The sequence below is a fragment of the Ursus arctos genome, chromosome X (assembly GCF_023065955.2).
Source record: "Ursus arctos isolate Adak ecotype North America chromosome X, UrsArc2.0, whole genome shotgun sequence".
NCBI classification, from domain to species: Eukaryota; Metazoa; Chordata; class Mammalia; order Carnivora; family Ursidae; genus Ursus; species Ursus arctos.
The window spans coordinates 119,674,427-119,693,229 of record NC_079873.1 but is presented as its reverse complement, the minus strand read 5'-3'; the positions used below and the strand labels follow the sequence as shown (position 1 = coordinate 119,693,229).

Sequence of the window (18,803 nt, the reverse complement as noted above, 5' to 3'; positions counted from 1 at the left end):
TCCCTGCTCAGCAGGGAGTCTGCTTCTCTCTCTTCCTGTCCCCCACCAACTTGTGCGCCTGCCTGCATGCACGCGCGCTCTCTCTCTCTCTGAAATAAAATCTTAAAAAAAAGAAATGCCTTCTATAAATTTGACTAATTTAAGGGAATATGAGCTGAATTATACAATATTTTACAGTATCTCTACAATTACACAATATCTCTACAAAGAAATGCACACTTGTCACTTTCAAACACTAAGTGACCCCTCCCCTGGAAGTATCGACAACCAAAGCAACTTAGAAGACCTACTTTAATAAGCAGAGATATACTGATAACACAATGATTTCAATTAAAACAGTTGTTCCTAAAGTGTTCGGACATACTCTTCCCCCCCTCCCCGCGTTAAATAACTCCTAATACTGTATTTAGGCCATTCACGTGCTTTTAGTAAACCCTTTTTATTACAGGCCCAGCCGAGATAAACAAGCCACAAGTCATAATCATTATATTTAAATTCATATTCAAAATAGGGCAATTTTATTTTTTTTTTACATCTTTTTTTAAAGTAAGCTCTATGCCCAACATGGGGCTCAAACTCACAACTTGGACATCAAGAGTCACATGCTCTACTGACTGAGCCAGCCAGATGCTCCTACCCTCATTTTAAAAAATTATTTTCTCTGGGATGCCTGGGTGGCTCAGTCACTTAAGCATCTGCCTTCGGCTCAGGTCATGATCCCAGGGTCCTGGGCTTGAACCCCATGTTGGGCTCCTTGCTCCTGCTTCTCTCTCTGCCTGTGCTCCCCTGCTTGTGCTCTCTGTCAAATGAATAAATAAAATAAATAAAATAAATAAATAAAATAAAATCTTTAAAAAAACTTTTTTAAAACTTTTCTCTCTTTGCTGTTCAGCTTCTGTGCTTTCCATTAATTAATTAATTTTAAAAATAAAAACTTTCAGGGGCACCTGGCTGACTCAATTGGTAGAGCATGCCAATTCTCGATCACAGGATCTAAGTTCAAGCCCCACGTCGGGTATACAGCCTACTTGAAAAAAAATCTTAAATAAAGTAAAATAGGGCAACTTTAATCTCCATGTCCAAATAAGACTTGGCCCTTGCGTATAAACATATGCCCCCAATTTACTACAGTGCAGTCAGTTCTCTGTGTCACTGCCATGCAGACTGCCCTTCAAAACTAGACGGGTCTGAATTAGAAGATGGCTAGAAACACTGGCTTGTCACCAGGAAACACTGAAAATACTGGGATTTCATGATGCCTCACGGCCCTCTGGGTAAACCTGCCAGGTCAAGCCCATATACAATCCAAGCCTCAGTTCCTCATTAGGGCTTTAAGGTTCTGAACAAACTAACAAAAATAGGGTCCCATTTACAGTATTAATCTAAAATTCTGAAAAATATCACAGGGCAACTGGCTGGCTCATGTGGATTTTTTTTTTTTTTTTTTTTGACCATGAGGCTCTTGATCTCAGGGTTTTGAGTTTGAGCCCCATGTTGGGCAGAGAGATTACGTATAAAATACACTTATAAAATATCAATCATATTTCGATTTTAAAAACAAGTCATCTGAGGGGCACCTGGGTGGCTCAGTTGGTTAAGTGTTGACTCTTGATCTCAGCTCAGGTCTTGATCTCAGGGTTGTGAGTTCAAGCCCCGAGTTGGGCTCCATGCTAGGCATGGAGCCTACTTAAAAAAAAAAAAAATACGTAATTTGAAAACCCATCTTTCTTAAAATGGAGAAAGCCCTGTTCTCAGAGCTGAGGTGAATGGCGGGGATGCTCCTTCCCAAATTTACTGCTGGGGCTATATTTGCTTAGAATCTTATCTCCCCAAGCCAGCGCCTTGCCTTCCTCCCCTCTGGGCAACCTCTGCATATTGGTCACCATTACTACAGGCTTGGGGAGGGCTGGAAGTTTGCTATCAATTGACAGGTGCATCTGGTCCATATTTTGCTGAACCAGAGTTCTGTAACAATCACTGCTGCACCAGAGGGTTTCATTTTGAGCCACTCATCATTCAAAAAACACCGATTATTTCTGTGGTCTCTATGGGCATAAAAGTGGACGCCAAACTTTCCCAGGATCCTCGAGGCTTTAGTACTCCCAGTACTGGGGCGGTTCTTCTGCAGACCACTCCGAGTACAGAAAAAAAGGACACAGGAGTTCACTTTGCATTTTGCAGTGCCCATGGAATCCCAATCCTTGAAATGATGGCTGCGGTCTAGCGCCAGAGAAGAGTGCCCCATGTAAGGCTCACTAACTTAGCCCATCTCCCCTGCACTGCTGCACCAAGTACTCCAGAATTCACCTCAGAGCCCAATGACAGAAACAAGACCCTGGCCATTTGCGTATCTAGTGGGGGTCCTCATCATGGTGTCTAAAAGCACTACTCCTGGGAGATGAGAAGAACCCTACGGGGAGAAATGCTCAAGAAATCTGTGTTTCACCCTCATCACCATTCCCACGACCAAGGGCTTCTCCTTGGAAATAGTTATCCAACTGCAAAGAATAAAGCAGAGGAGAGGGACGAAGTGTGTTGGGCGAGTTCAACTTTACAGAGAGGGCAGGAAGGGCTTCTCGGTTGAGGAAATAGGTAAGCAAAGCCCCAAAAGATTTGAGTGAGCCCTGCTGCTATCTGGGAGCAGTGTTCTAGGCACCGAGGATAAGGGCAAAGGAACAGAGAGACCAGCATAGGGGTGGGGGGTTGGGGGGAATGACAGAAAAGAAGACAATGTGGGCTGGCATGGGAGGGGCCCATGAGCAGACCGCATAAGGCCTCGGAAGTTTTGGCTTTCCCTCTGGATGGCAAGGGGAGCCCCTGGAGCGTTCTGAGGAGAGAAATGACATGGTCTGAGTCAGGGTCAACAGAAAAGGATGGCACTGGCTGTGTGCTGAGACAGACTGGGCAGGGGAAGAGGGGATGGGAAAGGAGGCCAGAACAGTAGCCGCGCTGGTGGTAAGAGGAGGACAGGTTCTGGATACATCTTGAAAGCAGCGTCCAAAGGTAGAGCTTATGGAAGGGCGACTCCACAGAAGCCGCTTCCCAGCCCCGTCTCCTGACTCTTTGTTCAGATCACAAGAAAACGGACACAGTCCCTTATTTTGGAAGACTGTGACTTCCTTGTTTGCCCTCCAACTGGACAGATACAAGGCCATCTTCTAAGATTGCCACACTGCTTAGTGATCAATCAGCAGAGCCTTCTTCCCAGAGTGTCTAGGCCCATCGGACCTGAAGGGGCAGGAAAGAGAAAAAGTTAGTTCCAAACTGGGGGAAAACGAGGCAAAACAGTAACCAAAGCAGCCAACCGGGGGCCTTTGGTTCAAATTCAGTCTAAAGGGAGCCTCCTGCACTGCTCCCCTTATAAAAAAAAAATCTCCCCCTCAACACAAAACACTATTCCTCCTCAGAGCCTCCAACGCCCTAGCCAGGGAGTGATTCCGAAGCACAGTTTCTCAAAGTACACCACTGAAAAGTTGTCTTGTTTTGCAATTTAGGATCTTAGCATGGGGAAATATTCTATAATTAAGGCAATTTTAACAATAGCAGATAATAATTTGACTATAAATTGTAAGGAATGTAATGACTGCTTATTCTGGCACCAAAGAAGCAGGACTTTCTGTGAAGTGACTGCCAAGAAAAATGATACTCCCACTCAGACTGGACCATTGCAAGTAGTAACTGTTAACCACATGCTTTACACTGCAGTCTGCAAGGACACGGCGCTTTGTTTTCGTCTCTAACCAAACACCAGGCTGAAAAGGCAAATGGAGACAAACTCTGTGGTAGGATAGAAACAATCACTGAAGGGGGGAAAAAAACAAAAAAGTCCTGTGGCTTAAGGCTTGCTGGGATGCCCATGTCAAGGCTTTGGAAGATGAAGGAAAGTTCTGTAGTCCAAAAGGCACCACTTTCCAGTCCTTTCCTTGGAGCCCAGAAGCCCTGCACAGAAGAAAGAAGCCAGGCTTAAAGAGGCTTGTGAAAGCCAACGGACAGGGCAGCTGGGAGAAGAAAGGACTAGAATGAAAAGGAGGGCTGGGATGAAGTGAGGCCAGGTGACCTTGAGGTAGACTAGACGAAGACACCAAGCCTGCCCAGGGCCTGCCCCCAGCCTCCTGAGGCAGCAGTGGGAAGTGAGCACCAGTAGAAAGCTGGAAGCAAGGACAGGAGCAAAAGCAGCCTCGCTTTTCTAAGCGCACCTCGGCAGGTGCAGCGGAGATCCCCCTGACTTCTGGAACAGACGACGTAAGAAGCAACCGTTGGTCCACCAGGATTAAAACAAACCACATGAGGGGCACCTGGGTGGCACAGCGGTTAAGCGTCTGCCTTCGGCTCAGGGCGTGATCCCGGCGATCTGGGATCGAGCCCCACATCAGTCTCCTCCGCTGGGAGCCTGCTTCTTCCTCTCCCACTCCCCCTGCTTGTGTTCCCTCTCTCGCTGGCTGTCTCTATCTCTGTCAAATAAATAAATAAAATCTTAAAAAAAAAAAGAATGCTTTAAAAAAAATAAATAAAAATAAAAAAATAAAAATAAAAAAAAAATAAAACAAACCACATGAGGTACTCTGCTCCTGCCCCCGAGCAAGAAGGAACGCTCTGCTCTAGGTGTAAAAAGAGGATTCTGCCTTTCGCCCTTTCTTATTTAGGGGTCTAGGACTGAATGCAGAAATTTGAAAATAAATAGCTTCACATGAGTTCACTGAAAAGAGACAAAAAGAAATATTCGAAATATACAAAAGTCGAAAAGCACGCTCGAACTTATCTTCAAACCACAAACGTGGCTCAAACACTTGCAGTGTGACAGAAACTGGAGATACATGGCCTCAGATCGGGCATGACGAGGCAAAGAAGGGCTTTTTTCTTAAGGTTCAAATAAGGCACATAGTCAAAGACAAGGACCACGCAATGTGTGTTCTCCTATCCTTAACTTCAAATGCTTCTTTAATTACCATTACCCATTTACTCAGTTTGGTAAATGTTTAAAAGGGAAATCAGGGGCGCCTGGGTAGCGCAGTCGTTAAGGCGTCTGCCTTCGGCTCAGGGCGTGATCCCGGCTTACCGGGATCGAGTCCCACATCGGGCTCCTCCGCTGTGAGCCTGCTTCTTCCTCTCCCACTCCCCCTGCTGTGTTCCCTCTCTCGCTGGCTGTCTCTCTGTCACATAAATAAATAAAATCTTTAAAAAATAAAAAAAAATAAAAGGGAAATCAATATTCAAATATTTAAACCTGTCCCCTCTAACCACAAACCAGCTCTTGCCTCTTGCGACTTCACGTCAGAATGCCCGTGTCCCAGGCAGAGCGTGGCAGCCAGTAACATCATTAAGAAACCAAAAGGAACTTGGATGTTCTAGAGGACTTAGAAGAGAACGTGTGGAGGAACGAGATCACCAACCAAAAGCTCTGAAGTGAATAAGCCACTGAATTAATAATATACAGCCTTTAACTTCTTTAAGAAAAGGACAAAGTGACACATAGACTTGACTCCTTATCGATCCAGCACTGGAAAACTAGGTGCCCTGCAGGGGTGAATGTGTACGTGAACTGAACGTTCCTCTTTCAAGAGCAAGTTTGGATTTCAAAAAGGTCTACTCTTTCTAAAGTCTACTCTATTTAACGATACTACACACCATTATTTAATACTGCCCTGAAAAATCCTCGTGCCCTCAGGGGTTAGGGAGCAGCCTCTGAGCATTGCCCATCCTAGAAGTGCTCAAGGAACGGAAAGGAACTGCCAAGATCAGCAAGTCCTGGGTCTACCGCTCAGCTTCTGGCCACCCCCACCAAGTTTCACTCTCAACTTCTCCCAGATGTCAAGTCTTGCCTGCCTCTAAAACCATCCCCCCGTGACCCCTCCACTCCCCCACCAGCACTACCGGCTACCTCTCATCGGCCAGGGACTGGGTAGCCAGATAACCGTTCTATCTTCTCTTCATCCACGCGATTGGAACGCAAGCACCTCAAAAGCCTGACTCATTTTAAACCTCTGAATCCCGAGCACCTAGCATTTTGCTGTCTTGATAGAAGAGCTATTCACTCATTGATTGCTGATGATAAACTCCCGAAGGCCTTGTCTCCGAGTAGAATGCACGGACTTTATGACAGCTGTTTCCATCATGTAGCTTTTCTGCTTACTTCCACATTCCCAGCTGTGTTCTGGATGGCTGTGCCGGCCAGAAGCCTAGGGATTTACTGTACTTCTATTTCTTGATAAGATACTTGAAGAGAATAAACACATGGCAAAGAGGACATTAAAGTAAGGGATAAAGAGATCTTTTTTATTTTCCCAATAAAGAGAAAGGGAAGAAATATCACCTAGCACACTGACGCTTTATAAACGACAAGCAAGACTGGATTCCTTTCTAATGCTCTCCAAAGTACTCTCAATGGCCTAGGCTTACTTCTCTACCCACAGCGAAGCATCACAGGCTGTGCCACTTGCATCTTGATGAAAAAAATATTTTTTTCCAAGTTCAGCAGACCTTCCTCTTAATTCCAAGTTAACCAAAATTAAAATGAGCATGCACTGCATCTAAATTAAAGCTCCCTTCTGAGCCAATACTTCATGATGAATTTCACTGGAAAATTTAGAACCGTAGAATCTCAGAAATGGAAGGGACTCAGATGTAATCTAGGGCAGTTGTTCTCAACCATGGCTGCTCACTGGGACCCCTGGGGAGCTTTTAAAAATGATCGTGACCTAGCCCCACTGCCAGAAAGGGCGGTTTAATTGGTCTGGGGTGGTGCCCAGCCATTAGATTTTAAAAGCTCTCCAGGTGACCCTAAGGTGTGGCCAGGGTCGACAATCCCTGATCTAATACCGCATTCTCACACCCCTGCTCCCATTTTTCAGACAAATGAGAAAGAACCTGAGCAAAGGTATCAGACAACAAATCTGTCAGGGTTAAGCTAGGACTGTCCCTTCCAGAAAACCACGTCCTCTCAATGTAAAAACTACTCCATCAAGGACAATGGGGTTTCTCCCATTTTCTTCTTTCCACAGTAAACCAACATCCCCCACCTATTCCAAAGGAAATGCATTTTCTGAATATTCTTTGCCTTGGAATCCCATTGCATAATTCGTGAAAGCCTAAACTATGTCTGCCTGTTTCCCTGCATCCACTTCTTTTCTCTCCAAGAACTCGGAGAGGTTGGGGCTCCTGGGTAGCTCACTCGTTAAGCATCTGCCTTCGGCTCAGGTCGTGATCCCAGGAGTCCTGGGATCGAGCCAGGCATCAGGCTCCCTGCTCAGCAGGAAGCCTGCTTCTCCCTCTCCCACTCCCCCTGCTTGTGTGCTGTCTCTGTCAAATAAATAAATAAAATCTTAAAAAAAACACAAAAAACAAAAAGGACTCGGAGAGGTTAATCAGGCATGGTTTCCCCTTAAAGAAGACATCCTGCTTTTCCTCTGATAGGCTGGACTCACTGAGCCCACCCTCTTCCCCATTATCCTCACACGGGCCTTCTTTCAAATCCCTTGCAAGGTGCACCTCCAATTCCTTCGGCTCGCTCACTTTCTAGTCTGTACCTGCCCTGCCGTACCTCATGGCCTTCCCCCTCTCCTCCTGGCCGAAGCTCTTTCCATTTTGTGAAAGATTCCTTTTCCCCTGAAGCAGCCTCTTTTACTCTGCCAGTTAGTCATGCCGGCTTCTTTTTTTCTTCCCCCAAGCAGCTGGTCTTTTTGATGTCTGGCACACATTTATCTGGGCTTCCAATAAGATGTTTTTACATAGTTTCCAGGCTTCCTGGAGGTTATTGACTTTTTTTTTTTTTTTTTGGTAACTCTTCCATTCAATTTTTTTCCTAATTTCTAACATTTGTTAGAGTTTCTTTTTCAAAAGTTGAATACCTGGCTGATGGATCGCTTTGATTTTTCTCTCCCACCAGATTGCTGAATTAAATGCATCAGAACTTAAATATAACATTTCAAATTACCTCCAGGATGGAATCGCTTCATGAATTTTCTGCACTTTCATGTTCTCTGTAGTAAGCAACAGATGCTTAGCCAAGTGGAATTGAAAATGCTCATTCTTACCTGTGCACGCTTTCATGGGTCTGCTTATATAAAATATTCTGATATCCTTAAGCCTGTGTTCTGCTTGGTAAAGACAATAAACTTCAGATTTTATTTTGTAAAAGTTAACCAATGCGCCCTGAACAGCTCTCCATGCCAAATCTGATGTGCTAAATTACTCTTCTAAATTTGCTCCCAATTGCCTAACACGGAAGTCTCAGTTATCTATTCCTTAAAGAAGTAGACCTCAGAGCAAGAAGAAAAACAATTCTGAATCTTGCTGAAAAATTCCTATAGTTATTAATGAAGTGGTTATTAATGAAGTGGTTAAGACGAGTCCTCCACCCCCCCCAAAAAAAGAATAAAAACATTTATTATATGCTATACCAACTAATCACGGAGATTTACTCTAAATTTATTTCACTTCGGAATGTTTAGCTCCAAAAGATTCCCAGAGGAGCAAGAGACCATGGGATGACAATCTATCATCAAGGCAGCGTAAACCCCATTATGGCACTGGGATCCTGGCAGAGAATTGTCTATGTCATCCCCCACCTCCCACCAGGCGCGCATTTCCCAAATATTGCCTTGAGCTCTTGCACTTCATCCTCAAAACACCAGGGGCTGCCAGCTCTGGCCTCGAGTTGCTTACAGTTGAGAAGGCACATAGGTGCCTGCACGCACAATTAACTACAACACGAGACAGTTCCGTGCAAAGACCATCGATCTGATTCAAGCAAAGAATGAGGAGGAGGAGGGCACGTTAACTCTGGGGAGTTCAGAGGTAACTTAATGAAAGTATCATTTGTGATACTTGGAGCCACTGAAGCTCAAAGCAAAGGAAAGGCTCCATTCAAAGCACTGCAATGAGGCAATGAAGCTGGGGCCACCCAGCACGGACAGAGAGGGTAACAAGCCGAGAGGAAGGCAGACCAGTTAAGAACTACATACTTCTGGGGCGCCTGGGTGGCACAGCGGTTAAGCGTCTGCCTTCAGCTCAGGGCGTGATGCCGGCGTTATGGGATCAAGCCCCACATCAGGCTCCTCCGCTATGAGCCTGCTTCTTCCTCTCCCACTCCCCCTGCTTGTGTTCCCTCTCTCGCTGGCTGTCTCTATCTCTGTCGAATAAATAAATAAAATCTTTAAAAAAAAAAAAAAGAACTGCATACTTCTGTCGAGTCACTGTATTGTACACCTGAAACAGAACACTGTATGTTCACGCTGTTGGAATTAAAATAAAAAATTTTTAAAGAGAACTGCGTACTTCAAACAGCCTTCTGATAGCTCTCACTGCCTTCCTTCCCCCACCTCACCGACCCTTAACTCACAGGGGTACCAGTTCTCTTCCTAAAACAGTATGATTAATGTTACACTCCCCTCCTCAGAAACCATCACCGGCCCCCCATGGCCCAGGAAATACAATTTATATTCCTTCTACTGTTAACACTAGGTTGTCTGTGGCTGAGTATGAACACTTTGCCTGCAAAGGACAGGACTGGCTCCTCTCCATCATAGCATCAGAACAGGGCTGGGATGGTCTTTTGCTGGTCAATGATCCTCCTGTAGCTTCTATTTCTAAAGCCAGCCCTCCATGGGTGTTGGGGAGGCACTCTGTGACCTGTACAACAATGCACAGACTGTTATTCTGGGTCAAGGAAGACCTGGGTTCGGGTCCCACCTCTACCATTCACTAGCTCTGAGCCTGTGAATCTATTTCCAAATCCCTTTGAATCTGTTTCCTTGTCTCATAAAATGAGGAAAATGATGAAGATAGTAATACTTTTAACTTCATATGGTTGTTGTGGATTTTAACCGAGGAAATATGTAAAGCCCTTAGCTTAGGACCAGGTCCAGAGAAAGCAACCAATAGCTACAAGCTCTTTTCCTGAGGCCAAATAGCATTTTTTGTGAACATATGCAGGAACAATCTCAGTGCTAAAACAGTTAATGTTACTGGGGAGCCAGAGACTCCCTTCCAACTGATTTAGATTAACGCTGATGTTGTTTCCCTTGTAGAGACAACAAGAAACTTCCTTTTCATTCCTCAGTCTAGTCTCCAGCTAATCCTGAAATTGCATGCAACCCAATGTGAGTCAAATAAAAAAGGAAAATAGTAATTATGCTGAATCAAACATTTTATATTTGTATGTTCTAACTACAGATTGAGCTGCATAAGCCAGAACTTTTATTAAGTTCTTTTTTGAGCATGTCCAGGAAGTAGTTCCAATACTACTTGGGACAATCTCTCTACTGACAGGCCCTGCGGCTCAATTAGACCCTCTTTCTTAAATAAAACCCAGGGAGCCGAACTGAGAATTCCAACAGAATAGAAGATCACAAGTTCTCTGCAAAATCCAACCCACCTACTTAAAGTGGGAAAGAGGAAATGCAAATCTTGAGGACATATGCTGTGTCTTACATACAATAATCAACTCAGTATCAGAAAGGATACCTACCTCTCCAACACACACATACACTTTTTGCCACGTAATCCTAACATAGCTTGTCATTCCCAGAATCCTTTGAGGCATACATATGTGTATATGTGTGTCTGCAAGTACATTGCTCATGAACATGAATGGGAACAAGAAAGAAGGAAAAAAACCTCCAAAATCACAACTATGACACAAAGTTGTCCTTGGTATCCTTCAATGTCCCTATGAAAGAGACCTATGGCAGGCTTAAGAACATCCCTAACCAGGGGAGCCAGGGTGGCTCTTGGCTCAGGTCATGATCCCAGGGTCCTGGGATTGAACCGCGCTTCGGGCTCCCTGCACAGCAGGAAGCCTGCTTCTCCCTCTACCACTCCCCTGCTTGTGTTCTCTCACTGTCTGCCAAATAAGTAAATAAAATCTTTAAAAAAAAAATCCCTAACCAACTGCCTCACACTTAAAGACAATTTCAGCAAAAATTAGATTAGTAATAAAATCCCAATGGTTGAGGCTCCTGGCTGGCTCAGTCAGTAGAGAACATAACTGCTGATCTCACAGTCATGAGTTCGAGCCCCATGTTGGATGCAGAGATTACTTAAATAAAAACTTTTTAAAAAATTAAAAAAATTAAATGCCAATTGTTGCATCTCTCTAACCCTGTCTTTATGGAAGGGAGGCACAATGAAAATGGTTAGATTTTTAAATTTCCTATTATCATCAGTATTACTATTTTTCACTAGTGAACTAGCATTCCCGAGTTGAAAATCTGGTCCTAAATCCCTTCTCCTTTGGAACTCTGTGGGCGGGAGCTCCTTACTCTTCATCTGTGCCACTCGGATGGTACTCCTCCCACTCCCCGTCGCATTCCAATTCTGTGTACGCATGGCTTGTCTCCCTACTACCTGGAAGCCCCCCCCCCGCACTTCTGCTGCCTCCATGATGCCCAGCACAGAATACTGCTCATAGTAGGTGCTCCAAAAAGATATGCCCATTGAAAGCTTAACAAAAACCTATCCTTTGTGTTAAAGATCCCTTTTGATCTACCCATTATTTGGTAAGTTCGGGGGGGGGGGGGTGTCAAGCAGATAGGCTATGCGGGACCTCGCCTGGGTCCTGAAGCCCCGTCAGCATGATGTACTCCCTTACACCCTCGAGGGCACATCAAATTATCTTAATTATGATCTAAAAAGACGGGCCTCCTTAAGAACACAGTATTCTTAAAGCCTGTTCAGAGATCTAGAAGGCAAGTACAAGGCCATCGGGAATAAAACCTTAACCTTGGGCTGAGCCTGGCGCTAGGGACCCAGGCGTTGTGACCCTTTGCCTGGAAAACAATCCTGGACTTTTTGCATATATGTTAAAAAAAATAGATCATCTCCCACCACGAGCACCACCACACACACACACCCCTGGCCACGGAAAGTGCTTGGCAGTTCAGACAGGGGCTGTATATAAGTCACTATATGGACTACGTTCCCCAAAATGACCAAAATTATCCAAGTGTAGCCCAGGGAAGACAAGGCTAATGTATGCATCTGGCCAGGCCAGGGTGATGGTAAAGATTACCCCGTTTCTATACTGGCCGTCTAAAGGTATTTACTTGGGTCTGTCTGTGTTGTGACAGTGTCCTAGACTCAAATGAATGCCTCTAACACTCCACATTTTTGAGCCATTCAGTCATGCATTTTTGTTATTGTTGAAAGTGGTGCGAAATTGCACGGCATGAGCTAAAGTCCTTGGTGGTCTTCCAAGGATTCCAGCTAAAAAGGCACTTCCTTTGTTCCTCAGGAGAATGCAGTCCAGTAGGTCATTCAAAAGGGGAAATAAAAGCAGCAGCCCTGGGAGGGAGATGAAGGACAAGACAAAAAGAATAAAATGTTTTGGGTGTGAGCACATTAGCTTCCATTTCCTGCTGCTGGTCACTAATAACTCTCCTATCTTTGGGGGCAAAATATCCAGTTAGATATATATGCAACAATATCGCTCAGGTGTTTGCTGGCGACCAGGGCAATCAAAGGGAACACCTAGCACGGTCCCTGAGCACCCTTCAAACTTCCTTTTTTCCTGAGATGCTGGCTGCGGAAGATGTCCTGCCATGAGGAGCCTGCACAGAGCCAAGTTGGAGAAAGTGGGGAGGGCGATTTCACAACCCACTCCCTGAATGCCTCCAATCCCTCTCAAAGGCACATATTGTTTGCAGGAGCGGAAGATGAAAACTTATCACATTCCCATTAAGGGCATCGCTGCATCTAACCCTTCAAAATGTGGGAATGACAACTGTAACCTTCACGCCAATCATCTCTGCTGGGCCCAAGCCCAAACCGTGCAGGGCACAAAGACCCCAGGTCTGACCTGTGGAGCCCCCAAGCTTCAGTGGCTGCTGGTTCACTTCACTTTTTCTGGCGGGGCGGGAGGGAGAGGGGAAAGAAAGAGGGCTTTTCAGGGCTCCGCAACCAATAAAACCGTGCCGCTGTGAGGACATACTTGAGTTCCCAAAAAGACAGGCAGCTCAAGGGCAAACAGTCTCTAATCAGTGGTGTGCGGGTTATTTGATAACGGCCAAGGTGCAGCGGGGCTCCTAGGCTGCTCCTGCAATTTCTTGAGTTCTATTTCTAGGCGGATGCCGAACACACTGGGAAAGTGCCCAGCGACTTCCCTCAATTACCTTTGCAATTTATATGTAATTGATGACTGCACTTAATCTCCAAGGTTATTAATAGCCCTTCCAAAAAATGACCCCCACGTCTTCCTAAGCCTCTGGAAGCGCCTGGTTAAAATTACAGTATTTCCTTTGCTGGCTGCCGGCCCCCTGCCCGCCCCACCCGGGTGACCAGCACCGAGAGGCAAAGGCGCGCTCTCCCCACTTCCATGAAAGGTTCGGAATGGAGGCTTGGCCCCCGGGGGCTCGAAACGCGCTCTCTCGCTCTCTCTCCTCCGTTAGGTTACGCTGGCCAGCAGCCAATTAGATTCTTGGTTCTTTCTGAACCCTCAGGGCGAACGGGCTACCTGCGCCGCCGCCGGCCCCAGCGCGGCCCGCGGGGCTGCGCGCAACAGTTGCCCTCCGCGAATGAGAGCGCGACCCGGAGTGGACCGGCAGCCGCCGGCCTCGCGAGGGGGGGCGAAGGGCGCCCGCCGAAAAGCAGCCTCCCCAGCGCTCCAAGAAGGGCTTTCACCAACACCCCACGCACCCCCCAACGCCGAAATCCGGTGAACTTTTTCACAGGCTAAGGCTTCTCCATTTGCATAACCATCTCCAAACTGCGATTCAGGTTTCCTGTAGTCAGTCCTTTCAAAGGTTTGTAATTGAATGTGCAATTAACCCTGAAAATGAGGTGAGAAAAAAAAGAAAGGGGGGGGGTGGAAGTACCCTTCCCGTCCAGCACCTTCCGGAAAGCAGGAGAGTTCCCAAAAGTCAGGGATTGGAGGAGTGGAGAGTCGTTTGCTTTTTAAAGGCGACTTCTAAAGCCGCTGGAGCTACTAAAACTCCTAATCCGCGTCAGCGGTGGAAGAGAGGCGGGGAGAGCGTGTTTTAAAGAACATCAATGAAACCTCCATTCGACTTCCACGTTTGGCGTCCCCGGGAAGCTGGCAAGCTGTAGGTTGTTCTCCCCCCAACACACACACACACCACCGGCGACCCTCACGCCCTCCCGGCCTCTCGTCACCCACACAACAAAGCGGGGAGCCCAATAAGTTCAACCCGGAACAGGCAAGGGAGCCGGTGACACGCACTTTGCGGGCCAGAGTCCTCGGGACTCCCCGGGGCCGGGAAGACACGGCGGGAGGGAGCAGACTCGGGGTGGCACCCGGCCTGTCGGCGGCGCCCCTCCACTCGCAGTCCCGGGGGGCCGCGCTGCGCCGGGGCTCGCTCTCGCGCTCTCTCCCGCCTGCCCATGACTCCCCCCCCCCTCGGTCTACCTGCGGCCGCGCGGGGGGCTCTGCGGCCCCTTCCCCGGGGCGCCTGCCTCCGCGCACGCCTCCCGAGGGTCCCCACTTACCGTTGATCTCGTGCGTGGGGGCATCGTTCTTGTTGAAGCCTTTGGACACGTAGAGCCGTCGCACTTCCGAGCAACTTTTCGACTTGGGTTCGGCAGCCAGCAGCGCGGCGCAGAGCACGGCCAGGGTGCAGAGAAGCGCGGGCAAGCCGAACCGGGCCATGGTGCGGGCCGGGGCCGACGCGCTCCCACCTCTGGGACCGGGGGAGAGTGGCGGGAGCGGGCCGAGGAGTGCGGGGCCGGGGGCTCCCGAGCGGAGCGAGAGGGCGAAGGAGTTGGGGTAGGAGTTGGGGGAGCAGCGGGAGGAGGAGACGCGGGGAGAAAAGTGGAGCTGGGCCTCGCGCGTCAGGCAACGGTCCCCGGTGCCAGGCGCCCGGCCGGGGGAGGAGGAGGAGAAGGAGGAGGGCGTGGAGGTGGTGCGCGGCCCACGGGAACGGAGGCGCGGGCCGGTGGGCTCCGGGCTCCGCGGGGCGGCGGACGGGGCGCGCCGGCCGGCAGCAGGACAGGGGCGCGGGGAAGGAGAAGGTGGCAGGCGCCGCCGGGGCCGCGGAGGGCGTGGGCGGCGGCGGGCGCTCGCTGCGCGCTGCTCAGGCTGCCCGGCGCCGGTCCGCTCTCCTGGCTCAGCTCGGCTCACTCTGCCCTCGGCCGCGCGGCTGTGCCCTCCTCAGCTCCGCCGCTGATTGACTGGTCGGCGTGCGCGGCGACGCTCGGCAAACTTGGCCCAGCGGGCGGCACTCAAGGGGAGGGGGCGGGCGGCGGGGGGGCCGGAGACGGGCGGGAGCACGCAGGGCCGGGACGGGAGAAAACCTGGAAGCGGGCTAGGATCCGGAGCGGCCAAATCCACTTCCTAGGGGGCCGCACCGGGCGCGCGGCGCTCCCTCGCGCGACACGCCCCGCAGGGCTCCTCCCTCCTCCCTTCTTCCCCTCCTCTCCTCCTCTCCTCCTCCCCTCCTCCCCTCCTCCCCTCCTCTCCTCCCCCGGGAGGCGGGAGATGCCCGCCTCCCCCTACCCAAAGAGGGAGGGCTAACTTCTCCAGGGTACAGGGACCAAGTCCTGGGGGACCGCGCGCCTGGGCACTTGTCCCGAAGCCCACGCCCGAGTCACAGGCCTTCTGCGCGCGGCCACCTGACTCGCTGACCGTGGGCCAAAGCCGGGCGGAGCCCTCCCGCCTCGATACCTGCCCTCCCAGCCGCCCCGCAGCCCCGAGGTCTCCTCTAACCGCCCTGCTCCTGGGCCAGGAGGGGAAGGCTCTGGCAAGACTCGCATTGTTCCGCTGCAGACACCAGGGGACCTCGGAGTCCCAGCTGGCCCTAGACCCTCACCTGGCCCTCTCAGACCGGCTTCCCATCCAGCGGTGCTCCATGAGCACCGACTTGTTCGGAACCCCGGCAGGCATTCTCCTCCCCCGCCTCCCCCAGCCACGCCTGGTTCTGCTACAAGTCTAACCAAACCCCGAAGTGGGAGAGCCCTCCCCCGCCCCCCACAACCAAGCGCGAGGCGATGCGACAGTCAGGGATGACCCCGGAGACTTTGGAAACCTGGCCCAAATCCTTCTAGTGCATGTAGGGAAACTGAGGCCCAGAGAAGAGGAGTGACTTGCTAATAGTGTGCAGCTGGGGCATGGTTCCAGAACCCTGGGCTACACTCCCAGGTCACCTGGAGTAAAGGTAGCCCAAGACCCCCAATCCCCTTCTGCCCTCAAGCTTCTTGAGAGAGACTCACACCTCTCTGGGACCCAGTCTCCACTTAGCCACCAGAAAACTGGAAATGGACGAGTCTTCCCACCTTCCCAGCTTTGTCAGATTCCATTAATGAGTGTTTTTGAAGCTCCCAGGGCTCCTTTAATGAAGGGAACTGTGCAGATTGGGAACTTGTCATTACCCTTGTTATTGTTACAATCTGCTTTAAGAGGTTAGGGTGAGAAGTGCCTCAGACACCTCGGGAGTGTGCTGGGAACTGGGCAGATAAAAGGGGCTGGAACTTATTATTTGGCTAGACTCTCAATTCCCATAAAATTACATAGGGTGAAGATATGAACCATCATTACAATTATCACCCTCATAGGGTTTGTTGAGACTTCGTCCACTGCTCTTTGTAAACCATGTTGACGTATTGGCTCGGTAGAGTTGTAGAAACTTAGGTCAGCTGTTGTTTTGAATGCCCACTGTAAACTCTTGTACATTTTTATTAACTCTTGGAGATCATCAAGGTAAACAGATTGTGACCTCTTAGTGGAACTTACAATTTCTGTGGGTTGGGCAGAGCATTTACCCCTGCAACTAACAGAGGACTTTTTCTAAACATGCAAACTCCCCTCCAAGAGACTTTCAAATAGTCCACCTTTTTCTCAAACCAATATCATTTAAATTATTGCTAGGGCTTAGCCCAGCACTTTTAACTTTCATTGATTGATGCATTTACTTAAAGATGTTCTTTACCAAAGATGATATAATCTGAGATGCAACGAACAGTAATCACAAAATGAAATCCAGTGACCATAAGTGAAAAAAAGGTCCTCCCAAACCATGGAGTCCAAACTCATTCCTTGCCCCCCGATTTACTCCTGCATTTTCCTGTTCATGTATTATTAACCAAAACTTGAGCCTTTTCCACCAGAAACAGTAACTTCTGGCTACAAACGGATCTGGACAAGTCTGAACTTTACCACACAAGACAGGAACCCCAAGCCCTGCTCAGAGGCGGCTCCCACTTCAAAGCCTCCTTTCATTTAAATACAAACAGGGTGAACAACTGGCAATCTACGAAACAAATACCATCCAGCTTCCCTTTTCAGATGGCCCCCAGCTCCTCCTTTCCTCCCCTCACCCCCACTCCAGCTCTTCTCTTACAAAGAGGCTCCTCAGTGGAGCTGCGCCTATTCTGTAAGTTCTCTGAATGCCCAAAAAATGGATTGGGCGCTGCACGTAGAATGTAAGAATCAACAACTTCTCAAGGTGATTAACCCTCATATAGCACTTTGGGGGGAGCTTTTACCTTGTGGTAAAGTACGCAAACATAAAATTTACCATTTTCACCATTTTAAAGTATACGATTCAGTGGCATTTAGTACACTTGCAAAGGTGTGCCACCATCACCACTATCTAGCTCCGGAATGTTTTCATCATCCCAAAAGGAAACCCCGTACCCATTAAGGGAAATCTATTCCCTTCTCCCCCACCTCCCCTCAGCACCCCCCAAACCACTAATTCCCTTTATGTATCTATAGATTTGCGTATTCTGGACATTTGGTATAAATGGAATCTTGCCATATGTGACCTATGTCTGGCTTCTTTCATTTAGCATCAGGTCTTCAGGATTCAACCACGTAGGAGCAGGTGTTAGCACTTCTTTCCTTTCTGTGGCTAAATAGTATTCCATTTCATAGATCCGCTACATTGGGTCATACAGTACTTTACCATTTACAAAGTGCCTTCAGGTGCACTCCTCCACTCTTAGAAAATTTTCGTGTTTTTTTTTTTTTTTTAATAGATAAGCAGGGATGCCTGGGTGGCTCAGTCGGTTAAGCGTCTGTTCTCCCTTTGGCTCTGGTCATGATCCCAGGGTCCTGGGAATTGCGCCCCTCCGGCGGGCTCCCTACTCAGTGGGGAGTCTGCTTCTCCCTCTCCTTCTGCCCTTGCCCCTGCTTGTGCTCTCTCTCACTCTCAAATAAATAAAATCTTTTAAAAAAAATACAAAAAATAGATGAGCAAACTGGGTCTCAGCAAGGTTACATGGCTTTTCACAGCCACGGAAATCTTGAGTAGCTGAACCAAGACTGAAAATTATAAGGCCTCTGACCAAATCCCATGTGATTTTTTGGTTAGAAAACACAGTCCTCTGGGTGTCATTTAGGGTCAGCTATGAATGTGCAGCTGTCCAGATCCTACAGAAGCATCCCGATTTCTAACGACTGAATGTTCACTGAGCACCTACTACGCGCCAGATGCTGTTCATCCGTAGAGGGAGGGAAGACATACACGCCAAAAGGAGTTTACAGCGGAATGTACTGGGTAAGGCCCATATGCAAAGGCTTGCTTAGATAGAATAAACCTACAGCGTACCTGCTACTGCCAGGAGAGGCATTTCTCCCGATGAGGCCCCGGGCTACCTTTGCAGGTGGGCAGAGAGAACAAGGTAGGCGCTCACCGCTGTCCGCCAAGCCAAGAACTAGTTGAGTCAAGTCCACTCTCTGAGCTCTGGAGGCACTTCTCCTGGTCTGCTGGGGAGCTGGCTTGGTTGCCGAATACGGGGATGGCGAGTAGAATGTGACTTCCTCTCCTAGGATAGGTGCTGTCCTACAGCCCTCTAGCCTCTCGCTTTACCCAACCCACCTTTACCCCAGCCATCAGAGTGAGCCTCTGACGACA

General features: G+C 48.6%; 1 protein-coding gene across 1 annotated transcript in view; it reads right to left on the bottom strand.

The window, feature by feature from the left end:
- The window catches only part of GPC4 (glypican 4), a 102,561-nt gene extending 87,441 nt beyond the window's left edge, over window positions 1-15,120 (bottom strand). The window contains exon 1 of the mRNA XM_026520615.4: window positions 14,440-15,120. Within this exon, the coding sequence (XP_026376400.1) occupies window positions 14,440-14,599 (160 nt within the window). The 5' untranslated portion in view covers window positions 14,600-15,120. The remainder of the gene's footprint in view (window positions 1-14,439) is intronic.
- Window positions 15,121-18,803: the final 3,683 nt, after the last annotated feature.